The sequence below is a fragment of the Etheostoma cragini genome, chromosome 20, assembly GCF_013103735.1.
Source record: "Etheostoma cragini isolate CJK2018 chromosome 20, CSU_Ecrag_1.0, whole genome shotgun sequence".
Lineage (NCBI taxonomy): Eukaryota > Metazoa > Chordata > Actinopteri > Perciformes > Percidae > Etheostoma > Etheostoma cragini.
The window spans coordinates 219,609-246,210 of NC_048426.1; the positions used below are offsets into that span (position 1 = coordinate 219,609).

General features: G+C 41.3%; 1 protein-coding gene across 3 annotated transcripts; it reads right to left on the reverse strand.

The window, feature by feature from the left end:
* Window positions 1-26,519, reverse strand: vps39 (VPS39 subunit of HOPS complex). 3 transcript variants are annotated; one of them, XM_034857969.1, is made up of 24 exons: window positions 25,906-26,518; window positions 25,637-25,702; window positions 25,485-25,549; window positions 24,775-24,817; window positions 23,811-23,905; window positions 23,147-23,245; window positions 22,952-23,044; window positions 22,237-22,420; window positions 19,780-19,900; window positions 19,132-19,252; window positions 18,693-18,819; window positions 17,905-18,047; window positions 17,565-17,705; window positions 16,295-16,436; window positions 13,703-13,789; window positions 12,558-12,631; window positions 12,098-12,314; window positions 10,012-10,140; window positions 8,842-8,944; window positions 8,462-8,507; window positions 7,002-7,151; window positions 4,171-4,305; window positions 1,665-1,756; window positions 1-1,158 (listed from the first exon to the last, which is right to left on the reverse strand). In XM_034857969.1, the coding sequence occupies exons 1-24, from the start codon at window positions 25,976-25,978 to the stop codon at window positions 1,077-1,079; spliced, it is 2,628 nt and encodes an 875-aa protein (XP_034713860.1). In that variant the 5' UTR covers window positions 25,979-26,518; the 3' UTR covers window positions 1-1,076. The 3 variants fall into 3 exon arrangements, with proteins under 3 accessions (XP_034713860.1, XP_034713859.1, XP_034713858.1); XM_034857968.1 differs by having other exon boundaries at window positions 18,693-18,822; XM_034857967.1 differs by having other exon boundaries at window positions 18,693-18,822; window positions 25,485-25,702; window positions 25,906-26,519.
* Between the last annotated feature and the right edge of the window lie 83 nt (window positions 26,520-26,602).

The following is a 26,602-nucleotide window of genomic DNA, read 5'->3' on the forward strand; positions in this document are numbered from 1 at the left end:
TCAGTCCAACAAAAAGAAATGGAATTCACTGTCACATCAAAGAAAAGAAGCAAATCTTCCCATTAGAGAAGCTACAACCAGGAAATTTGGACATCGACTCAAATTAGTATCAGAATAGTTGATTGATCAACCAGTTGGCCGATAATTGCAGCTCTACAACGATGTGTTTAAAGCAACTGGGAAATGAAGGGTGTGTGATTATTCTGGAATTACCACTGTGGCCACAGTTACACAGTCTCACTTTAAACCATTCTACTTCAGAAACCTTTAATGTCTGGGAGAGGAAACTAAATCTGAACACAGATAAGACAGATGAGTGCATTAAACAGAGGATAATGTCAGGGAGAAATCATTCACACACTGTCAAGACACAAAATGAGGAAAAGAACATCGCTATGAATAATGTTAGTTGTTCATATGTTAGTCTCCAACGGTGAAATAAGAAAACAAAAACAGCCAAACACAGTGGAAGAAGAATGCTGTTTGGCTTAGTCAGTACCGCCACATGCTAACGCAAATCCTGACAGACGTCTGCCTTCACTGGGAGGACAATCTTCAGAGTGACACAGGGCATTTGACTGTAACCCGGTGTAACAGGAGGAGTGGGAGACGGTGAGAGACAGGAAGGGAGAAGAAAATAAAGCCAAGGCTTGGGATCATCTCGTGCTGAGGACCTCTGGGCATCAGTCATCAGCCCGTTTCCTTCCGAGGCGACGTGAAGGGAATCCCTTCTAGCGTTACAGTAACACGTGCTTTTCAAATGTCACACTCGTTGTCCTTATTTCTCCCCTCCAGTGGAGCGGGACATTCCTCCTGCTACTCCATGCACAGAGAGAAGAAAGTCTTAGCCTTGGACTTCAGAGAGAGGTCTTGTTCCGCCCAGCGGCCAGAGAGGGACGTCAACAACAACTGTGCCCCAGGTTAAAAACTGCCCGCACCTGTAGTTCTGTTGGCTGCCACAGGCCGGCAATTAACTCGAGCTCCTCCATCCTTCTCATTGACTTGCTAGTTCAGAGTTGCCCCAGCATCGGCATCCAGAGAGTGACAGGGGGTTATTAATGAGTAGACAGTAGTCGTTACTGCTCAGTGGGACACGCGCTGCGGTCTTTACAGCAGAAGTAATGCACCACCACGCCGTTGGGATACCTGGCAAACGCACTGAGAGAGGGAGATAAGCACAGAATGCTTTACTGTTGGTGGGATTACTACTCCCTGCATCGCAGCAGATAAACACGCGTTTAATTAAAAGTTAGAGGAGTGAACCCAAAATGAACAAGCGTATGACAATTAACAGCAGCTCAGGGCATCAAGTCGTGCTCACGTCAATAAAACTGAAAGAGCAGACACAAAAGAGTCTGATAAGAGATAAAAGCTGTTCAATGGGAGATGCTGCTAGTGTCATCATACCCAAACAAATTAGGATTGGGATGATAACTCTCTAGAACACTGCCAATGGCACCTCAAAATCAGTCAGAAGATTCCCATGCATTAATAATCATTGAAAGAGGAAAAAGGGATTAGAAAAAACAAGGATCAACAGAGGATCCAATTTCAAAGACAGAAGTATAAATGTATGCAGTTAAATAAATAGAAAAGCATCTATTTTTTAAACTTATGGCAAATACAAAGGCCTGCTTTTTGACTCTACGGAGCGAGAGCGATACCTGTTTCCTATTTTCTTCTTGCAGACTCTGCAGGTCTTCTCCTCTGTGATGACACATTTAACCTGCTGGTGGAAGATGCGCTCCTCTTGCACCTGAGAACAGAGAGCAGGCGAGGTGAGGCTCAGTCAACCAGCTTTTACATCTCGCTTCTGTAGCACGGCCTCTTGTGAGCTAAATAACAAGGTCAAAAAAACAAACTAATCTCTAATCCTAAAACCCCCTAACACAAATATTCAAAACTCCATCATGGCAAACCAACTCCTTCTAACTTCATTGGTTCAAAGCTGTCCCTGGGTTTCTTACTGTCGATCACACTCTGTCGCTGTTGAGCAGTATTTCCCATCGGCTCATCGGGGGATTGAGTCCCTAAAATGGAGTCCTTAAAAGGACTCTAAAAGTGTTGAGAGATGATTAAAAGAAAAAAAAAAAGTAGAAAAAATATTTTTTTCTCTTGTAGAATACTTAATTACTACTTAATTCAGGGAAATACCTGATATACTCCTTAAAAAACTAACTTACCAGCCATGGACAGACAGGGAGTGAGTGGTATTGATAAGACTGAGTAATATCTTAACTAAGGGTGTCACAATTTTCCAAATCCTTCATTCAATTACATTTTTAATTTGATTCCATTTTCAATTTGTTAATTTGTTGTTTTTAAAGCACCGGTTGCTTTGACATTGTTGGTCCAGACTTTTATGCAGTATAATATCTGACCTTTGTTTGCAATTTACCACACTACACTGTCAAATTTAAAACATTTATTAAAGATCCCATGACATGGTGCTCTTTGTTATAGAGAGCTTAGTGGTCCCCTAATACTGTATCTGAAGTCTCTTTTATATAGACCTTAGTGGTCCCCTAATACTGTATCTGAAGTCTCTTTTATATAGACCTTAGTGGTCCCTAATACTGTATCTGAAGTCTCCATCTTATCTTCTCGTCTCAGGCGGCGCTAATCTGTAATGTCGCGCAAAAAATGAAAACTGGCAGCTGATTGGACAAACGAGTCCCCTGGGTCTGGTTTCTCCAGAAATTCAAAGCCAGATTGTCATGGCTGTTTGAATACAATCTCAGATTTACTATATTTTACTCACAGAAACAAGTTTCTGAAAACATTTTAAGAAAACATAGGCCGTGCAGCTGCTGAATCTGTCTTTCAGATGGCCGATTACCAGCTTGGTGTGTCGCGGCCCTTTGAGGTTACAACTCGCAGCATTTCAACATGTGTGTTTTTTCCCGTTTGGCAGAATGTGAAATGGGGGCGTGCAAGACAACGTGCTCACGTTTATTGTGCGCGTTCATCATGCCGGGTTTAATAACTCTGGATTCGGCTACGATGTTTAAATGTATAAACGTGACGTTTTGAACCAGGACCCTTTAAGTGTTCGGTATGATGAGTTGATGTACCCCAAAAAATGCTGAATATGGAAAAGTTTCTTTCGCCATGCAAAGTCCGTTGGGAAAATGTGCTCCGGGTCAGAGGGGGGCAGTTCCCCCGTTGACCGCTAAGCCCATGGTTGCACTAAGACACGGCGCTGGTTCAGGGACCTTGTGTGGCTGCTTGACAAGCCAACCGGACGGGATGGGGCAGGAATCGTGACACCCTTGATGTTAACGGACTGAAGGAACCTTTGCAGGTACGTTTACATGCTGTATAATAATGGCTGTTCAGTCTATGGTTCAGAGTGTGTGCCTCTTGTGTTGTCCATCTATGTAGACAGAGAACTCGCCGTTCCCAACCAAGAGAACATTTGATAAACAGAGCAGATAAAAATGCAATTTAATTTCAGTTGAACTGCAGTCAGACAGGAAAAATCAATCTTCAATTTGACCTGCTCCCAACTAATAGACATGCAACCCATGACCAGGGGCAGCAAGTAGACACTGCTTTGTACTAAAGGCTGGGAACTCTGCACTAAACAACGGCTAGATATTAGATTCATCTGTTGATAAGTTTAAATAAATGGTGCTCTCTGATCTGTTCCACAAAGGTGGCTGTACTGCTAACGTTGTACAAATCACATCCTGTGTATCCTGTCTTATTGTGTAAGGTCTCCACCTTAGGTACAAGGTCTTACAACAACCGTAAGTAAAGTATTATGTGACATACAGCCAGAGGTAGAAGAAGTATTCAGATCCTACACTTAAGTAAAAGTACTAAAACCACACTGTAAAAATACTGTTAAAAATCCTGCATTGAAAAAATGTAAGTGAAAGTATGTAAGTATTGTCAGGAAAACGTACTTAAAAGGTACTCAATGCAGAAAAAAACTCACATTTTAGAAACCGGAAATGATCCAAACTGTCAACTAAGTGTTTAATGAGCTAATCCTTTCAGCTGGGCTTGTAGGCCTGTATATTGTTGGGTGGAAACATTTTATTTTACAAACTACATGTTTTCTGATGGGAAAGTATTTCCCTCTGAAATGTAGAGGAGTAGAAGTAGAAAGTAGCATGAAAAGAGAATTTCCATGAATCAGCATGTAAATTCTCCAGGACTCACCCTGAGGAACTCGGCCTGCAGCAGACTCTTCAGCACCTGGTTGCAGCGCTTCCTCTGCGCCCTCTCCTCCAGCACGCTCTCCAGAAAGACCTGGATCTCTCGGATCTGGGTGTTTGCCGGGAGCAGATTGATGGCCTGTGGGGGAAAAAAACAGACAAAAACCGTCAGTTTGTTAAACAACATTGACATGTCATTATTAGTTTTTCATGTTACAACACCGCCATCATGAGGGGGAATTTTTGAAGATTTGATGTGAGTAATCAGAAGCAAATTACACTCATTTTAAAAGAATAACTAATCCCAATACGTATCTTTGTGCATCTCCCTGTTGTGGTGAAACAGTTAAACTAGGGATGTGAGTAATGAAACAGTGAGTTAATTCAAAGCTATGTAAAAACACCACTACTTTACATGCTTAATATGCTTATATATGCAGTTTAATGATTTAACATGACATATTCTTTCTGGCGCCAACCCTTTTCCTCCTTTGAGAGCACCAACGCTCTTTACTTCTTCAAGATAAACTATCTGTATGCCTTCAGTCACTTTTGTGGATGTCATTGCAGAACAGGGAGCAGGATCCGCCTGCAGCAACCTCCCTGTTCAGGAAGCACGTTGGTTACTTGGAAGCTGCAGAATTGTAATGAACATTCCTCTTCATGGACATCTTTTGTGCTCAAGTGCTGTTGAGCAGAGTGTGCCTGACCCTGTAGCTCATGTGGGGCTTCGCCTTAGCACCAACCAACCTGGGAAGTCCCATTTGAGGAAGGTCTGGCAATGTGAGATTATACATTACTAAATTACAAAACATAACCATTTATGTTATTTAGCTGGCGCTTTTACCCAAAGCAACTTACAATTGCTATATATGTCAGATGTTGCACGTCCTTGGAGCAACTAGGGGTTAAGTGTCTTGCTCCGGGACACATGAGTTGATGTATCGCAGTGGGAATCAAACCTAGATCTCCCACACCAAAGGCATGTGTCATTTCCACTGCGGATCTCTCTGGGAATTGGACTTTTAGACATTTTATAGATTAAATAATAACTTAATCATTCTAATAATTCTTAACAATATTTTAACAGACTCCTTGACAATGAAAATTATTTTTATTTGGCACTCTAGACAAGAAATTGTGAATTGCTTTGTGTTGGAAGTTCTTGCTGAAGTTTTGTACAGTCTTGTCTTGTTGCCCTTATGCTCTCTTGGCAAGCAGAGTGTGGGAACGAGGCCAGAGGAAATGAAAGCAGGGTGCCATTAAAGTCAATGAGGGAGCGCAGGGAAGCAGCGTGGCCCAGAAAGACAAGATGGAGAGCTTCCCGCCTGTGGGATGTAAACCTAAAACACTCATATAAACCTGCAGCGTTCCCCTTGAGAGATTCTTAATGTGACATGTCTGCGTTGGAGCACAGATCAGCGGTGCCTTTCACACACAATCACATCCACTTGAAATCACTGATACAACACAGTCTGTTTTGGTGTATTTTACAACAAGGATATAACTCTGAACAGACAAACTCGCTGGTTTTATGTAATAAAATATCCGCAGTGACACAGCGGAGGCAATTCAAGGACTATGCCTCTGTTGATTGGTAGTAAGATATGGAAAGGAAGAATATTAAATCAGCTGAGTGACGTTTCCTTCCTCGACGTGGACTGTGTGGAAAGATAGTTTGCAGCTGGACCGTAATGCAACACACAAAAACAAAAAGCTTCATAAAAGGTTATCTTCTTTACTAGAGAGCATGAGGTAGGTTCTAACATAAAAAGGTTAGACAGGCAAAATAGGGCATGAGCTGGTTTTGAACAGAGCAGCGTTTATTCAATTAACTCTTTGCTATTTTGGTTCTGTGTTCAGGTAGAACCCAGGAAACAGGTATATGAAAGGAATTTCATCAAAGATATTCACATTGCAACTCTCTCTCTCGAGGAAGATATGTACCCTGGGGAAAATCTTTTTTTGGCTTGCTGGATCTTTTCGATCACAACGGCAGCAGCCTAATTACCATTCCCCCCTTGCCTCGCTCTAAAAACAAACTTAATCAAAGCTTGAGTTTTGTTCAGTTCAGTCGCTGCTTTAATTTCACTGCAAATGACTAATCTTGCGTGAATGCATGCACTATTAATCATGTTATCCCATCTCATATTAATCCAGCCTAAACAGGCCAAGTCTTATCAGTTCCCATTTCACGTCTTGTCTGAATTAATTGGCGTTTCCCATTAATGGTACCTGCTCGATCTGGCTCGACTCGGCCGCGGTGCCCCGCCCTCCTTTTTCCAATGCAGATTAGTACCGCCTCATGCGTGAGGCGAGCCGTGGCTGGTCATCATAGCAGGAAACTGCTGTGACCTAACGCGATCTCGGCATGTGGCTGTTTGCCAAAAGACAAATTAGATTCTAAAGAAGCAGGAGGCAGCAACAAAAAAAAGAAAACGCTGGCTAAACAATTTCAACATGGCGGGTTTGTTCAGGACACCTCAAAACATCAAGCAGAACATAATTGACAACATGAACACACAACAAGACACCCAATCTGGTGAATGGTATATATGACCGCCACCCTAGCCATCTCACAAGCACACTCCTGGATGAAGGCATCCCTTCATTCTTCCATCCCCTTAAAATAATCTGTCTGGCTATCATTAAACTAGTTTGGAGCCAGCTTCTTATGTGTTCATGTATCCCACGTAGGATTGACCCATCTCCCAGAACAGTCTGTCCCATCTTAATGCAGAAAACATGTTGTACTCCAATGATATAAAACTAGAAGGATTTGGGACTGGAGTTTGTTCTGGTGAGCTATGTGAGTGCTGCTCTATGGTTGTTTACCTTGGTGGTGTTGAGTTTGCTGTGGTGCAGTTCCAGGACATGCAGCGCCGCCTGCAGGTTGGCTTGAGGCTCCGACAGCTCCATCTTGATGGGCCCCAGGCAGTGGACGTCGGGAGGTGACAGGTACATTCGTAGCAAGGACAGATAAACCTGAAGGGTAGGATTACTGCTGTTAATACTTAACCTATCTAAATCTGAATGTATCTATATATATATATATATATCACTTGGCCAGAAACTTGTCATGATGAAGGAACAGGACCCCACACACAGGACTGTAGTATATCATGTGAGGGTGGTTTTACAAATGTCGCAAGTACGGTTGAATCGCACTAGAGTTTGTCTGCCCCGCTGGTGCGCTTCGTTTGGGCAGGTGAGAAGGCGGCAATCGCACTAGGGTGTGCACCAAAAGCCGACCAAATAAGTGTACCGAGACCTGCTTGAAGAGGCGGTCTCGGTACGCTTTCAATCAAACTCTGGTGGTACGTGGTAAGAACGTGATCCAACTCAGGATGCGCCAATTATTTGTACTCCGCCAGTCTGGGCTAATGTCTCCTGTAGTCTGGCGTGCTTTGCAATCTGCGACAGCACACTGTAGCAGCTTGCGGTGTTCCTCTCACGGAAACAGACAGCAGTCGAGCTCGCCATCCGTCACTCGCATCTCCGGGGTCAAACCAGCTGCCGCTACATTTGGAGACAGACGCCGGCAGAGCACAGCAGGCGTAGTCACATGGCTGGCGAAACAATGTCTGATTATTTAAATGAAATGAGCTGGTTTGACCATGGAGATGCAAGAAATATGCACTAGTCCTCGCAGGACCTTCTTCCTGTATTTACTTTATTGCCCCCTGCTCCAGACACAACTGACCAATAGAAGGAGTGAATACCCTTATGTGATTTAAAAAAGATGCAGTTTGGTATGCTTGGATTTTTCCAGATGTGAAACCAAACCAAGGAAAAACCGCTCCAAGTTAACAATCTCATCAACTGATTTGGATTAAGGAACTTTAGAGGTGCTAATATCATGTTTCAATCTTCACGTCTATTTCTTCACAACAAAATGACATTACAAAACAAAATTAGACACAGGTGTCGAATATTCAGCGTCCAAACAGGAATCCTTTTTTTCTGAGTGTTAGAGGAACAGTAATGATTCTTTGATTTTCCCCTTGTCTGGTTGCAGAGTCAAGCAACCTTTTATAGTGTAAACATAACAGACAGTGTCAGGTTTTACGTTGAACTGGGGATGTGTGTCACTGGGAGATTGAGCCATAAATAATCCATTATATTTGTGTAGCACTTTCTGGAAACACAAAAGCACTTAACAGAAGGCTGCAGAGGGTACAAAATGAAATAGTGTTCATAAAAAGAAAAAATCTCAAAAGGGACAAGGCAAAGCCATATATTATTTTTTCTGAGAAATAAATAAAATCCGGAGTAAAACATTGAAAGCTACTTACATCTTTATTCCCCTCGACTAAACTGTTGTAATGGCCGTGACAGTATCTGTGGAGCACACAGAGAGAAAACCATGAGCAAAGACAAATGTTGGGCTTATGTTCACAGCACTGTAACATAATCAGGATGGCATAATTAAGTCAAATGATTCTGTTGTGGCCCTTTAACCTGATTTTGCTGCTTGCAGAACAGCCTCACAACTAAATTAGGATATCCTGGCAAACACAAACTTTCACAAACGGACGGTTAATAAGCTATTTTACAGTGAGAAATGAATTCGGCTTCATCGTTAGCCAAGTCAGCTGCTGGAGTTAGCCAACATTTGGCCAGTGGTTGGTGTTGGATGCAGCAGGTTTCTGTGGTGTTTTTCAGACATACTCACTCTTCAGCCATGCGGGTGTCTCTCAGGATGTGCACATAGATGAAGAGCGCCTGCTCATGTTTACCCATCCGACCCAGCAGCAGAGCCCGTTCCTCCAGCAGACCTTGGAGATGGAAAACCAGGTCAAAGGGGGCAAGTTTACCCTTCAGCTTAAACATATATAACTTGGCTAAAACCGTGCAATGTTCTTTTTCTTGTCCGTTTTCTTATTCATTTGGAGATTACTACCAGCTATTAACTTATCTACTGTATGCATTTACATTCTGTTTACATTATTTTACTTCTTGCTGTCTAACCTGGCTTTTCTCCAGGTTCATGTACCCGCTGTTAGATAAGGTTTGGCAGAGGGATCAAGAATGGGCTGTAATTTGTTTTTATAGCATCTTCTCTGTGACATGCAGACACTGTGTGTATTTCTTAAACAATATAACTTAACCCTCCTGTTGCCCTTGGGTCAAATTTGACCCCTTTAAAAAATGTCTATATCTGAAATATGGGTTTCTTTTTAACCAAATTACCACAAAAAAATGGATTGGATTCCATAAAACACTATTGTAAAATCCAATTGATCACTTTTATTCCTGACTAAACTGCTCTGTACGTTCCTCTGATCTTAACTATTAGTCAAAATAATTTAAAATGTCTGCTTTTTAACTCAAATATTAGGTATAATTCTATATAAATGAGGGTTAAGGTGGTGTTAGTGAAAACTAAAAAAAAGTCTGAAAAAGGGACACAAATGTAAATGTTTTGTCGGATTTTTTACCGGGAGGACAACACAAGGGTTAATAAAAATATTTGAAGGTTAAAAAAAAAACACTTCATCAATAACAGAGAATTTGTGCATATCAGGTATAAGAACTACAAGAAATTCTTTGTTTTTCTTAGGTTCATGTTATATAAGGTTATAATAAGCCCCTTGAGGTAAATGATTTCTGATATTGGCCTATATTAACTAAATTGACTTGACTTAACTGCTTTTAAAATCTGTACGGTTCACTTCTGAACTCTGAACTTGTATCAAACAACTAATTTCCTTTCATAGTTGAGGTGTAAATGCTTTAGATATCATTTTAACATTACCAAAAAGGATCATTTAGTGAAATGTCAGCTTCTTCAAGCAAACAGAAGAAATGGGTTGTTGTCCAACGTGTAAGCCACAGTTCTTACCATCAAAGGGAAAGTCACTGATGAGTCTGGCTGGTTCATAGCTGGTAGAAATATCCAGGAACGACAGCAGCTTGTTCCTGAACTCTCCCAGATCCCCTTCCTCCTTCCCCGCAGCAACAGCTGGAACTCCTACAACAGCACAGAGGTTCCCATTCCATTAGTCTGGAGCTGGAAGGACTGGTCGATTCGTTGAACAACACAACGATAATCTAAAACTATTTTGAGAAATCAACTATTATTTCTATTTATTTCTTTTAATGGTTCCTCCTCAAAAGTAACCATTTTCTTCTTTTCTTAGTCTCCTGTGATAATAAGTTGAATTTCTTTAAGTTTTGGACAGAAACAGTAAGACAGAATAAGCAATTTGAAACATTGTTTGATTCCAGGGAAACTATGAAGGGTTTTTTGTTTTACAATCTCATGACATTTATACAGCCAATGGCTAACCAAGTAATTAAGAACATGAGTGGTAGATAACGTAATGATTAAAATATGCAAGGTTATAAATCTGTTCTATCTATGATCGAGCACATCAAGTGTTTCATGAGACTGGTAAGCTTTTGATTCAGCAAAAAGAAAGAAATGCCAGAGAAATTAACTTGATTTTTTACAGTTTCTTTTTTTATTTATAACAACTAACATGAAAGTATGATTTTTTCAATGTCTTCTTAGCAACTTATACAAAAAAAACAGCTCCTTATGAAAACCAATACACGTTACAGTCGGGTAGCTTTGTGCAGCCCTTGACGTCCAGCTGTCTGCTGTCAGAGCAACAGCTGGGGCTTTGGACCATTGGATCTCTGTTTAATTTGTACAAAGCAGGAAGTATGGACTGGCTGAAATAGGCTCATGAAGGAATAGTGTAACACTTTATACCACGTTCGTGAAACCTGTGTTTTCCACTACAGTGTAGGGTTTCATATCCGCGGCTACATTACGTAACAGTCACCGCGGTGACGTCTTTGTCCCCGTTGGAATCAGTTGGATATTGCGTTTTAAATGTTGCGGGGAAAGTTTGTAGCGTGTGTTGCTTCTAGTTTGCGTCTAGTTGCAGTTAGTGACACATATTCTCACTGGTGTAGCCTATTCTCCTGCCGCAGATGTGACCTACCACTCTCTTGCACCCCCCTCTTAACATACCTGTCATAAACTCCACTACCGTGTGTGTTATTTAAATATAGTTCCACTTACATGGAGGCCTAAGAGATGACAATATAAACCTATATTACTATTAGGAGTATACATATGTCAAGGATGTATAAATTAAATAAACTTCAACTGGAGTCTGATTTAATATGGGAACTATGTATCAGTGATCTCTTTCTATTCCATATTCTCCATACAGCCTAATACCAGTTTTTAGGCTGCCAAGTACACACATTACTGCAAATTAAACTGAGATGTCAGGTTTTCAATCTTCACCTCTGAAAGGTATATGCATGAATATGTATATAGAACAGAATGTCTGAGAAACAATATCTTAATATTACAGACTGTGTTCTGCAATAAGCTTCATAACGCAACATGAAGCAATAACCTGCCCAGCGACCGATTTATCTATTTAATTAGTTGCTTTTATTAGTTTATTTCTCGAACAGAGTGCACATTAATGAGTATCCCAGGAAATCTAGCCATCAGACAGGTTCATTTCAATAGACAGTCTCTGGGTGAATATTAAAAAGCCCAAATTGAGACAGACACATGGACTTCATCAATCTTGACAGGCTTTATCTGCACAGCATTGAGAGACAACTATCTGGAAGGCAAATTGAAGCCATCTGCAGTGATGTAATCACATGGAAATCTTTTGATAAATTAGAATTAGGCTCATTTGGAATTAAGAGGATATTAAAGCCCAAGGGTTATGTTGCCCTGCAGCTCAGTCACAACAATTTTACACTTCCCTTTACATTCAGGTAGAACTGAATGTTAAGTATCTGTCAGTGCCTCTAATTTCATATCTGTATCAGGGTGAAAATAGATTTAAAAGAAACAGTTTTTAAAGAGGTATAATGTAACGAACTATGACTTTTTAAGGGCCTGCAGATACTAACTTGACTTAAATGAAGTATTGTCTTGGTCGTACCTTCTGGCAGTGAGTTGAGGTACTGTTTCATGAGGCCTTGGACCCTCTCCAGGTAGAGCTGGATCAGCACATTGTGAAACTCTGGGCCCTTATCATCCCACACGTAAATGATGTGCTCCAAATATGGAATGGCGAGCTCCTTAAAGCCCTCCTTCAGAAAGTTCAGCACCTTGTCTCTGGGCAGAGTCTCCACCTCTGTCAGGTCCTCGGTGAAGATCTGGACAGGACGAGAGATCTTTAAAACTACAGGAGAGCTTTTAAATGGTTAATGGACATACAACATAGTATAAGGGTCTCTTGTCATTTTGATAACTTTAGGTTATGTGAAGTAAAAAAGGCACAAAAAAGAATGAGCTACCATGTACATCCAAAGAGCAACACATTCAGTACAACATTCATATAGAACAAAACACGGAACTGAACTCTTATCTAACATTTTGTGTAAATCTCTGTGTCTCACCTTCAAGCCATCCTCAGGACAGATCTTCAACACCCAGGGAGAAAACTCAAAGATTATTCCCAAATTCTCCACTCCTGTGTGTGTGTGTGTGTGGGGGGAGGGTGGGCAAAGGGGGGGGGGGGTAAAGCATGTGATCAAGCTCAAAACCACAACCCGCTTTAGAAAACTTCCTTTCAAGGAGACATATGCAGCACATTACTATCAATAACACATCAATACAACAAGGATTTAGAGTTATTGGCACAGCTAGTCTTCCACTTCCTGAAATAAAAAAAGAGACCTATGTTGTAGAGCTGCAATAGTTAGTCAATTAACCAAGTATTAACCAAGTAGTGCATTAACAGAAAATGAACCGGCAACCACTTAATAATTTAAGTCATTTTTTTCAGCAAAAACTCTTCCAGGTTTGTCCCGTTAGTTGGACAAAAAAAGTCCAATCAGAGATTTTAAGATGTCACCTTAGACATTATTCTGACCGTTTATAGACCAAATATTGCGTAATCACTTAAGGAAATAATCAGCAGATTTGCTAGAATCAAACTGAAATTAAAGAGGAAGCAATATTTCAAAATATACCCGAGCAACGAGTTTTTGTTTTGACCTGAATAAGTTGGAGACCCTGTGTTCCCCACATGCAATGCTTTTTATGAAAAGCAGTTTCATGTTTAAACTACGACAAAACACGGGCACAACAATGGTATTAAAAAGGCTTCTAATCATCTCCATCATGGACTTACTCTACAAGAGACATTGGAATGACCCAACCATTCTACCACACTGTCACAGTTAATTTGAAGTAGCTTTAATTTAGCAGACAGACACACAGACAGGCACAGACACACGCACACGCACGCCTTTAACTGCCAAGTATACGGTACGTACATTTATCTTGCCAAACAATTCACAGAGTACATACTGACAAATAGGGTACAAAACCTCTCATTTAGTCAGTGCCAGACATATGAGAGAGTGCAGATCATGACATGCGACAGACGATGCATTTCATCCAACATCCACAATCAATCAGGTTGAAAGTTCTCTCAGAGCCTTTCCCAAAATCACTCCAACAAATTTTAACATGTCTAGGGGAGATGACATCTTTGACACTAAGTTAAAACAGGTGTGTGTTGTCTGTTGATCCTTACCCAGTCTTTGAAGGTACTGGACCGTTCGCTCATGGCCCTTCAGGGGAGAGTTGGCCTTGGTGGACTGGTCCAGCAGCACCTGCAGAGCTGCAGGAGGGCAAACAGGGTGATGGGGAAAAAGGGAGGCAAGAGAGAGGGCGCCAAGAGCAAATGTGCGATTAGTCTGAGGGATGGAAAGTAGAGAGGTGTCGTCTAGTCTGTGGTGTGCACTGCGTTACATAACTCTTTACCCAACAGAAATTGGATGAAGCACATGCACAGTGTTAATTGTTGAACAGGAACAGCTGGTTTGAATTGAGGGGCAGCTCGAGCAGCATGACATCAGAAGCACAAATGGCAGCCGGTCGATTAAAACCAGCCGCCGCTCGCAGCGAGAACAGCCCAGAATCCGCCGCAGAACCGCGCCAGAAACCAGACAGCTCTGATCTACGAGGATGACGAGTCGACCGCATGCAGGAACTGTGCAGCCCAACAGAGCAGTTCCACAATGTGCCCAGAACACAGCTTTGTTACAAGCACATAACTGGCACCTATTGAATTAAAACATAATGGAACAATTCAGCGTACAATGGCTCTTGTATTTGAATTGGGGGGGGAATGAGGAGGCCGCTGACAAAGGCCGATGTAGGTCTGGCATTAAGTGATCCGTCATTTCAGTTTGAAACCCCAAACTCAACGCCAATTTGAAGGTGAAATTGGGAACAGATGTTTCAGTGTGTGTTATTGTTGTGTGCTCAGTTTTCATGCTGAGGCCTGCTACAGAGGCACAACAATTTGGCATATAAAACAGAACTCTGATGTCAATATCCAGTAGATTGACTATTGTCTGCTGCTGCTTGATTATTCATTTCCCACTTCTAAAACAATGTTTTATCACATCGGAAATGTCATAAGAAAAGTAAACGAATTTAGTCCAAAATGACTTTGTATTTAAAAGGTGTATGAAATGGAGCAATCGCCTACTTTCAAAATGTGACTTAAGCACAGCAGTAGCGGCAAATGTACTTAAAACAGTGATATTAAAAAAGAATTAATGTGTTTAAAATTATTAATGCATTGACATGTATGGAGCATTTCAATCACTAACATTTCAATCATTTTAGCTACTTATTTAGCTATATATTGTATGTTGGCTAATTCAATCTGTGTTGATGCATCATATTTTATGAAAGCAAAAAAATCAAACACAGAGTGAAATAGTACTGTACCTCTTTAACCTTATGTTACACTAAATCGACATTCCTACAAGCCATTGTAAACACTTCTTGTACAACAAACAAGAATTTGTTAGAAAGGCAAAAAATAACCCTGTTTTTTTTCTCCAGTATTTTTCAAAGGAGGGTTTGTTAAGCAATGAGTTCAAATGCATGGAGGGAATCTTTGGAGCTTACTTTTGAGGAAAAGAAACACGTTTCACACAAGTGATCACACGTTTAGACCTTTCCTTAGTAGGACCAAAAACCACAGCTAGTATTACTTTCCTTGCATTCGCAATAAGATCCAATTATTACGTTTATTTTATTGGAGTTTACTCTGTGTTGAATTAAGGTCAGTTAAGATTTCTTTAGAATTACCAGCTATCAGTCATCTCATCCAAATGAAAGAGAGACAGAGTGAAACGATGCCCCTGTAAACAGAGCTAACAGTGCATGCATAATTACATTATGTCTGGATGGGACTCACAAAATGTATTTATGAGATATATAGAGTCTATATATACACGTATTTATATACATATATATATACACACACGTATATGAACAAGACTTTATATATCTGATAAAGACACTTTTTGCATGTATGTATGATATATTTTCACGTTTTTTTTTTTTAAAGTTAAATTGGGCTTTCTACTTGAAACGCAGCTGAAAATGGTTTTTACCCATTCATGCAAAAAAGCCTATTTGAACTTGCACTTGAACTCAACAGAGCGAAAATAAGTGCCAGTTTTCCAGGAAAGCCACAACAGCTGAAGGTGTATTAAAGGCCAACTGTTCAAATGAATTATTACACTTCAAATCACACATAATCAAACAGAACTGGGTGTAAAGTAAAAGAAATCACCAAGTAAGGCGGATCACTTCTTTGGTCTGGGTGATGAAAATGTATTAAATATGCCACACTTAATACTGCAGGCAGAATTTATTTTATTTTACAGGAAAAAAAGTAACATTTTTAACAATCTTTTAGATTGTTCTCTTTTTCTCACAGGACTTGACAAAACAAACATCCAGTGTTGTAAATCACTGCCTATTCACGGACAAAAAGAGTAATGCCTGCACAATGACTCCCAACCTCAAATGTATTTATATGGACGTCTGGATTACTTGTCAGGTCCATTTAGGTAACCATTTAACTTGCCCATGGACTAACTATTAACAATTTAAGTAACATGAAATCAAAACTTGTAAATTCATCCCAAAGAGAAGAAGTACAGAAACTTTCAAATGTATCCAGAAATACAGTTGTAAGGTTGTTTGACCTGATGAAGAGGAGACCGGGAAGCTCATGATTCCCATATTTATGGAATAATACACAGCTCTCAGCACGGGTGTCTGACTAGCAAGTTGACCCCCACTCTTTAAACCTTACCTTTCTGGTGCAGGCCTTTCTTCTCATAGAGAATAATGAGCTCGCTGTATTTATGGGCCTTCTTCAGGACATACTCGCTCTCCTCGATGTGGCAGTGGTTGTTTTCCAGACGAAGGAGAGGCGACACCAGGGCCACGTTGGTCTGAAGGAGAGAACACCACACATTTCTAAACTTTAATCCGTTGGCCCCTTCAAAGCTCAGGTTGTCTTTTGACCTCCCTAATTATTTCATCGTCTCTGCTCAACAGTTTGTTTATCCCGTAATAATAATGTGGTGCACAAATCGTCTAGCTCTCCAGTCACTCCTAGGTTATCCCTCCAGTGAGTTACTCTGATTAAACAGTACTTGCCTCCAAAGCGAAGCCCCTGGTGGAACTTTTCCCAGATCCAACATGGATTGGCTCTTCTAAAGACTATTTTTTGGGCATTTCCAGCATTTATTTTGACAGGACGGCAGGAGATATGAAAGGGGAGGGAAAGAGAGACCGACTTGCCGCAGAGGGTCAGAGTTGAACCCGGGCCCGCTGCGATGAGGGGTAACCCTCCATATATGGGCGCCTGCTCTACCAACTGAGCTATATGGGTCCCCAGACTGGTCTTCTAAACATTAAGCAGCTGCAGAAAGACAACGGTATAGCTCCTCAGACAAGGCCAAACTATCCTGTGAGAAACTGACTTTGGCTGCTTAAAATAATAATCTCATTCCAACACAAGTTACTTTGTTGCCAGAGATGAGGGTTGACACAGAGATTGCCTGGTAAAGTGAAAGAGTTGCTTTGTTTCCCAGGCATCGACCTCCCTGAATCAAACACCAGACACCCAGAACTGAAGCTACTACACCTAAATGACAGTAAGACTTAAGGCCGTTATACAGTAGAGGCAGCCAAGCTGGCAAATGCAAATGTTAAGTCATGGGATCGCCGTACGTGTTTATACCCAAAATATAGACATTTGGATTAGGTTTACTGACAACTGCAGGTTGGTTGTTGATCAAACAGTGTGCCATGACTGATGCATTAAGGAACGGAAAAAAAACAGATCACAATAAGTCGGTTTGAAAATCTTTCTATTAAAGTGCGTTTAATTTAAAATTCACCAGCAATATACTGCTCAGAGCGTATTCTGTAAAGTCTGCAAGACATTGAATCATCTATATCAAGAAATAATGATTGTTCAAAGGTGACAGTTGTGACTGAAATGTCTCAATTTGTTATATCACAACAACAACAACAAGCATGAAGAAAGAAAGGCAAGATGGTCTGGGCCTTACGTGCAGGTAACATTTCAGCAGGGTGGTATCGATGATCTGCAGGAGCTTTTTGCGGCTTTTAATGGTAGGTGTGCCCTCCATGAGTGGAGACGTCGTAGAGGGGTCAGAGTCATTGAGCTGTTTCACAAGGTGGCTGCGTTTCTGTGGGGATAATAAATTAAAAAGATGTGGATTATTAATAGCGTACTTTCTTTGATTTACATCAATTAACTTTATTACAATACAATCCTAATTCCCTTCCAATTAGAGCCTTATTCAAAGCCTAAATCTTTTACAATGTGGGGTCTGAAAGAGTGTATCACTTCCTCCATGGATTTATGCACTATACACACACACACACCTGGGTGAGGTAATCGATGAGAGCGAGGTGAGCCTTCTCCAGCTCTGCCCCGGACAGAGCAGGCAGGGGGTTAGGGTAGTGCAGCTGTTTGCGGTAGTCTGACGGGAGCAGGTCTGGGTACAGGCCAATCACATGGGTGGGATCTGCAGAGCACACAAGGGGAAATTCGTCACACTTTATTCCACGTACAATACTTGAGCTTTATTTTTGTAGATTTGATTAAAAGGGAAAAGGGATTTGAGGACAGAGTTTATAAGACAAACACACAAAAAACATATTTAATTGACCAGACCTGAAATCAAGAGGTAATTAGAGCAAGGGAAAGTCTGTCATCATTGTGGAATAAATTCTCCCGAACGCAAGATGTGACATCATTATCATGTCAAAGTTATACAGTATGTGAATAAAAACATTTCAATTGATATACACAATAGGAAACAGATGTCTAATGAGGTCTAGAAAAGAGAACGGAAAACAAAGTAGGCAGAGTAAATGGGACAAAATGATGTCCAGTTCACCTGAATTAGGCTCAAATACAATAAAATAGATCATAAGAATAATATGGGTGAGGTTTATCACACTGGGACAAAGCCAATCACCTCGTCAAAGTTGACATTAGTAAAACATAATTACTTTACTACTCCAGATGTCTAAGCTATGGGCACCCCTCCCATGCAGTGATTAGCCATGTGTAAGATGTTAAACCAAATTACAGCACAGACAAGTCTTACAAATTGGGCCTGAATAGACAGAAATCAGGTGTCCACTGGGAGGGAGGAGAGGCCTACCTGTGCCCAGTTTGGCAAACACCTGCATGGAGTCATCAAATCTCTTCTGGCAGAACAGATTGAAGGCATAGAGATTCTGGATGTGATGTATCTGCTGCTTCTTATCACCATCCGAATCATCCTTCATCTTCTAGCAGAAAGACAAACAAAGAAAAGCAGAAAATACATCATGCTACTGCAATGTCTCCAGTTATTTAGCAGAATAACAGCTTTACAAAAAATGTGAAAACCACATGAATGGCTTTTTTTTCTTATACTTGCCCCTGGAAAGCCAGATTGTTAGATGAGCTGACAAAGGACAAAGCAGTTTTGTTGTTTTCAACATACTGCTCCTAATCAAGGCAAGTGTTTTGGTGTTCCATCTTCTGAGCTAGAGTACCAATTTAATCTTGAGGAATAAATGAGGTTTAACAGTGATGTGAGTGGTTGTGCTGCTCACCGCCAGCTGCAGAGCCAGCTCAAACTGCTTGTCCTGAAGAAGCTGCCGGATCTGGGTGGCTATTGACACGGGCACCAGGCGCCACACAAAGTGGTTGCTGGCAACATACACAATATTTTGCCTGGGAGGAGAACACAAGATTAGAGAGGCTGGAACATAGTGGTTTTCTTTGGAAGGAAGAAAGGTTAATATCAGTAACATAATAAAGAAATAGAAAACAACAGGATGGACTAAAGTGGCAAATCATGCATGACGCTGTTTTAAGAATGCTATGCAAAGCAACAAGAGTGGTAGCCACGAAAAAGCAACAATTCATATCAAAACTCCAAGCCAGGAGTCTTGCAGCAGCCAATGCAAGACTGCATTGTGTTTTATTTTACCTCAAATATACTGCACTACTGCACTATACTGCTTGTTTTCTTTTCATTGACTTTATAAAAAGATAATTTTTATGTTATTATGAAATATATTCTTGTTCTATCTATCTATCTATCTATCTATCTAGTACAATGATGCAGCCAGCACAAAGTAAAGTGACTTATTCATAACAGTAAAGCTATAGTTCAGTGAGAATTAGGCAAGAATAAATAAGTTCCTTTATAAGGATAAATTGCCAAATCATATAGAGATTACAAGCGCCTGCCTTACCCTGCTGAGGTGATGAAGCGCGGCCTCTGCAGCTCCACGCTCTGCACCAGCAGCCTCGGCTCAAACGTCCGGATCTCCACGTACCGAGGGAGAACAGCTATGATGTACGGAGGCTGGTGCTCTGGGAACGTGGAAAAAAGACAAGAGTGTAAAACTTTATGTCAACCGAAACCAAACTTCCCCAGATGGGTATGTGACATATCTTCTGCAAGTCATCAACTCCCGGTGGACTTACATACACTGGTTGTTCTTCATGTTTATACATAGGTCTGACAATATGATTGCTAATAATACAACACAGCAAAACAGGTGCAGGGAGAATAGGTACCTGAAGGTCTTTCAAAGAATATAAATGTCTTTCTTTCTTTACAGTATTTGACAGTTGGTGTTATTTGACAAATGAGAGGAGGGAAAGGGGTGTGCCCTGCAACAACAGTCCTCTGCTGGAAACGTACCAGGCGTGATGTCGTCTGCTGTAATCATTTGGCTACCAGGGCACTCCAAGATTAGTATATCCAGAAAGGGCTACTTGCACTAACTTTTATCTATCTACCATGTATTTATTTATTATTATTGGTTTAAGATTATTGGGCATTTGAGGCCTTTATTTGTATGGGACTGCTGAAGGCATGCAAGGGGAGAGAGAGGGGGAAATGACATGCAGCAAAGAGCAGCAGGTTGGAGTCAAACCCACAGCCGCTGCGTCGAGGAGTAAACCAGGTGAGCTATCCAGCTATCCACCCCCCCCCCCCAGCTTGCAGCCCCCTCACTCTGACATCTCCCTGTTTGTGCATGAATAGGTCCTGACTGTGTGTGTGTATTACAGGTCTGTGTGTAGTGATTACTAACAAAACAGAGTGTAAATTGTAATTTCACCACGGGGGATCTATAAATTGTTAAATTAAATTATAAACTATTACATGTCAGAAAACAAAACTGCCCACTAAAACTTAGCATAAGCCAAGGTGACGTGACCTGTTTTGTCTAAAAAAACTGTTTTTAAGTTTACAGAATCAGCTCAGATCAGAAAGAAAACAGAAAGAAGCAGCGGATTGGAGAAGCAGGAACCAGCATATGAATGGCACATTTGCTAAAAAACATTGTGTTGGAGATTGAAAGTTGACAAAAGGTTTGAGAGTTCTGATGTCCACCCAACCTAAACTTTGTGTCTTGGAGCAGGTGCCTTGGCTGTAATTAAGGAGTAGAGTCCTTGAGGCTAAGGGGGCAGGAAATTCAGCAGAGACAGCCATCTAGACAGGCTTTAGGTTGGGTTCTGGATGTGGGACAGGCTCCACCCACAGGCCAGGGCCCAGGGCCTCCGCGCCAGCCATCAACATCTAGGACAGTCACTTGTGCTGCTGCACGCCTAAACCAAAATGTTGACTACATCAAAACAAGGAAATTGCAAACTGAATGAAACCACTGCTTGGAGGCTTCATTTCCCCTTATTTTATTCCTTTTTGCAATCCAATGGGCACTGAAACAGGATCCTCATCTGCATCACTTCTGTCACAAAGCTCATTAGTAACCCAAACATGTGGTGCCTTAGTCAAAGACGTAAAGGATCTTAAATTATGCTTCTTCATCTGCCATGTGGAAAACAGCAGCACCACTCAGACAGAGTGGAAAGAAAGACTTTGTACAGGGGAAGCTTGAGGAAGAGGGGGAAAAAAAAAAAAGACGATGGCAGTATTTAGGCCAACTACTTCATCAGGTGTTTGAGCAGGTTTGGTCACATAGCAGTTTATGAATCAGTGCGACAAGAAGAGAATAAAGTGTACCGTCACAGGCCCAGTTACCACACATACCAGTCAGGGAAATCAAGCAGAAACAACCTGTTCCTCCTCTGAGGTTGTTTTCTCTTGCCAGTGCAGAAGGGTATTATCGCGGCCAAGCTCTTTAACATTTAGTTATCTAATAAGTTAACAGACAACGTCTTTAGCTAAATCAATAGTTGCTCACTTTCAAGATACCATAAACTCCACCAAAACATTTCCATTTATGTAATTGTGACTGAAGTTGCTGTGTTCACTTTGTGTAACGCTGTGAATTTGCTGAAGGTTTTACCGTTTAAGAAAGAAGGAGAAGAAAGCACAACACCAACAAAAAAGCTCATTTTGTATTTCCCAGAGTGAAATCAACTGCCAGGTGTGTCACAGTTTGCCAAGAATCTTCTGTGTTATCTGGAAGTCTAACCAACATGCTGTAGAGAGCTGAGGGAGGATTTTTGGCTCTTGTAACGGGCATGTCTTGGTGCCATTTTGACTTTGGAGTCAATACCAGATACTAGGTAACTCCAGCAAAGCCATCAAGACTCAAAAGAATAGAAACTTGGAAAAAAAAAGATACATTAAGAAAAAAAGTAGTAGCTTGTTTTCCATAAAAGCAGAAAGAGCATTACTAAGTGTAGAACACAAAAACAGTAAATATGTATCAGTTGTGTCGCCTCTTTCTTACCCATTGCTATGGGGATGTCTGTCCAGTTCAGGGCACACTTCTGGGTGCAGACGCCCTCTTCATTTAGCACTACGGTTAGGTCATCCTGGCCAAGAGCCACCTTCCCATCAGCCAGTGGGGCAACCAGAGGCTCCAACTGTTTCCCAGTGGGGAAGAGCTCCTTGATGGAGCCCCGGCCATCCATCTGGTTGACAGGAGAGATGGCACGGGTGAGTCCCAAGAACCTAGACCCTAACATCTCACAAACGTCATATGGAAGGTCAACTGGAATGAGCTTTAGGCAATCAACAAACCAATAAATAAACGCTGATTAGACTGGCAATAACACTACCAAACATTAGATGCATTAGAACATTAAATATGAATAACTGGAGGAAGGAATGCTAAGGAAGAAGCCCAAAATAAACACACAGAACAGACAGGAACTCATTTTATAACAACCTGCTTCTACACTGTCAGAAGTGGTCAAATAAAAGAAGAGGATTTTAAAGTGATTATACTTTCAAAACCTGTCTATAAAACATTACCTCAAGACTTGAAAGGCACCTGCAAAATACTTTTGATCATGAGTCATGACAGAGTAAAGCCCAGTCCACAAGGCTGCACATCAACCCCAGCAAACTGGGACATGGGCTGTGCTTTTTTGATATATTTGGGGAAACATATGACAGTTGAGTGTGAAAAGCGTAGCGTTAGCCTTTGGTGTAGCGCGTACCCGAATGAGGTAATAGTCTCGCTTGAAACCAACACATATGGAGTTTTCACACCAAGCCATGGACTTTGGAATATCTGGTGCACCGAAGTCCCCCTGACAGACAAAAAGAAAATATTAAGATTAAATTGGTCAAAGGATTGGAAAAAATAAAATCAAACTCTAAACCTGGATGGGACTGCACATAAGTCATTTAACCTGCAGCTCGTGGAACTCTCTGTCCTTCCAGTAATACAGCTGGAGTTTCTTCTTCACTGCGACACACATTCTCAACCTTTCCTCTCCTGCGCTGGTTTGCTGAAAACAAAGCAGACAAAATATAAAAATCATGGCTTACAATTAAGGAAAATAGGAGTATACCAGAAATGTGGAAACAAAAACAAAAAAAAGAGTTCCACAAGATTGTATTTTTTTATTTGATTTGATTGTACGTTGTTGTTTTTTACGACAGTTTTTAATTCAAGAGCTACTAAAGAATTACCAACACATGTCAAAATAATGGATGCACCTATCTTAATCTTTAAGACTACTTTTTTCTTACCGCTCTGAAATTAATTATGAAGAAAAGGCTGACTGGAATGTAGAAAACACATATTCAAACGGCTGAAAGACAATGGTGAGCTCAAGGAAAAAGTTAGCAGTAATATAAATAGTCTAATAATTTAATTATAATAAACATACAGTGGTTATACCCACTAAATGCTCACTTAAAGCTCCTCGGTCATAAGACAGCTTCCCATTAGGGTACTGACTAATCTGTGCATGTGCAAAGCATGAATATGATAACACAACACAACCGTAGACTAACAGTACTGCGAGCATGGTGTCTGAAGGCTGCCCCTGCACAGGGCCCGGGACTGACCTGCAGGTCACAGGCAAACAGCGAGGCTCCTTTGGCTTTGGACACCACGGTGATCTGCTGGAAGGTGAGGAGGTCATGGACGTGGATGTTGTTCTCTGCAGGACAAACACATTACCACAACGCTTAGGAGAATGAAGACGACCGTTATGCTTTGCAGTGGTGAAAGAAGCATTCAGATCTTTTACTTAAGCTTTAGTGCGGAATTGTTTGATATTATAGAACGTCCGTTAAATTCAAGCCATTACCCAATGAGGTGATACAAAGCTAATTAAGACTCAGCTCCACGCAACTCTCTCTGGATTTCTCAGTACGGCTGTGTCTATCAGATGATCGTGTTGTCCGGTGACATCCATGTGGGCGCGCCGACAGTGTTGTTATTACTTAGAATTCCTCAAGGTGACGACAGAAACTACGCACTATAGCTTTAAGTAAAAGTGCTAATACCACTCTGTAAAAAGACTGTTAGAAGTAAAGGTCCTGCGTTGAAAATGTTACTTACATTCTTAAAAGTACTCAATGCAGAATAATCCTCTTAAGAAAATGGAAACAATCAAAACATTCCTGTCAAACAACCAAGTGTTTAATGGTCTAATCATTTCAGCTGGACATGTAGGCCATTATATTGTTGGATAGTTTAATTTATAATAAAACTGTGTATTTGATAAACTACATGTAGTTTATGTGAAAAAGAATCTTCTGTTGTAAAGTATCTAAAGCTATCAGATGAAGGTGGTGGAGTAAAAAGTACAATATTTCACTCTGAAATGAAATGTGGAGTAGAAGTAGAAAATGGCCATTAAAGGAAAAGACTCAATAAAAGTAAAAGTACCTCAAATTTGAACTTAAATATAAGTAAAACACATAAGTAAATGTCCTTAGTTACATTCCATGACTGATGCTTTGAACCAAAAAGAGAAAAGGTTCAACAATAACCAGGCTATAGATATTAGGGAGAAACACTTACCTAAAAGACTGACGAGAATTTTGTACTGAGAGACAACGTACAGCTGTAAAAATAGAACAAATCCCAATTAAAGGACGGTTTAAACCAAATGAATCCAACCTAGGTACAGTATGCATGTGGACATTAACAGTACATCACACACTCAAGCTCAGTTGTTCCACCAGCTTTTCCTGAGGGGGGGTTCTTTCCAATATGTAAACATTAGAAGTCATTACTACTGGTTTCGAAGGTTGATTGGGGTGTGTGTAGTCTGGCATTGCCAGACCTTCCTCCACAGCACTGCGGAGGAGGGTGTGGCTAGTCCGCACAGCGTTCCGGGACGGGAGAAAAACACGCTTGGGTTTATGTGCATTTCTTTAAACCAATCACAATCGTCATGGGCGGTGCTAAGCGGCGGACGGAGCCACAGCGCCACTGCAAAACAGCCTTGACTATAAAACTCCAAAACAAAGATATCAGAAGGTAACACACATCCAGCTGAAAAGAGTGACATCCGCTGGAATTTCTGGCCGCAACGGAGCTTCTGTTTACTATCAGACAGTCATGTGATTCATAATAACAACACAGTACCTACAGTATGTAGTCCTAGGAATCTGGAAGTACTTGAGTTGTGACTCACTCACACACTTCAAATGTCTACTCCCGACATTTGTTTTTGGCGTTTTTTTTTGTGAAAATGTGTCTAAAACTCATCATGCAGTCTTATCTACCTGCTGAATCTTCTTTGAGAAGTTCTTATTGGATTTTTCCAGGGTGACCTCGAAACGGTTGGTGCCTAATGGGAATAGAGGCAGAAAAAAGGAAACGTTAAGTTCAGAAGGTCTGCAAACACCCAAGGAATGGGTTGCATCACACTTCCCACCTGCATCCTTCTTTATTCGGTAGAGGAGAAGATGTCCTGGCTTTGTTCCCACAAGCAGCCAGTCCTCTGTGGGAAGAAGAACTCAAGAGTGAGGGCCAGACAGTTCAAAGGATGCTGTCAGTCTATTCACACATATTATGATCTCAAACAGACACATTTCACAGTCAGTAGTCCCACAATCCATCGCTTCAACTGATAAACCCCCAGAGGGACCACTGCAATGTCCACGGATAAAAAGAGTCAGGATGAATAAAGTGGCAACAACTTACCCCAGGCCGCGAGACAGTCAATCTGGAGAGGAAGCTTCTCCAAAATAGGCACTGGTTCATACGCGTCATGCATCTTGAAGCAATGTTGCTGATTCAGTTCCAGACCCCTCTGATGGATGGATCGATCCCACACGGAGTGGACGCCTGGCCGGACACCGGCTGACTGACTGACCGCTGATAGTCTGTCAGGGTGGTACGCCTTTATTTGTCGCCATCAACCATCCTAGCACTTCATGTCTTTCGACAGGAAATGAGGAAATCTGGTGTGGCGCAGCTGGTATCGCAGACTTCTGGAATGCTATGCAGTATGGCTTGTTGGCCAGCTAGCTAGCTAGCTCTCCGACCAAAACAACAGCTGATCGTTAGCCTGCTAGCTTACAAGTTAGCAAGGAGCGGCAACTGCTCCTAAACATTTTCCCCTTTCACTCCATGCCAAGTGAACCCCGAACAAAGGCAGCCAGTTACCTTGACGACAATGTTAACTTTGGGTAACTTAATAACACTAGTAAACACTGTATTGGCGGTAGCAATTCGTTTTCGAGTGCAAGGTTAGCTTCTCGTTACTTCCTCTGTTGTGTTGACGACGGCTGCGCGAGGGAACGGGGTTTGACAGGCACGTGACAGAAGTCGGTGCACTCACGAGGACCGCATTAAAGGTGCAGTGACTACTCGTGGTCTTGTTTCAGAGTTGCAATCA

What these genes read in the sequence shown, in the direction of transcription:
- vps39 (XM_034857967.1), bottom strand. Translation starts at nt 25,978, where the DNA reads ATGCATGACGCGTATGAACCAGTGCCTATTTTGGAGAAGCTTCCTCTC. An exon ending in GTTTGCCAAACTGGGCACAG is followed by an intron (nt 18,048 to 18,692) that starts GTAGGCCTCTCC and finishes TGTGCTCTGCAG; the next exon opens with ATCCCACCCATGTGATTGGC. An exon ending in TGCAGGCCGAGTTCCTCAGG is followed by an intron (nt 1,757 to 4,170) that starts GTGAGTCCTGGA and finishes CTCTGTTCTCAG; the next exon opens with GTGCAAGAGGAGCGCATCTT.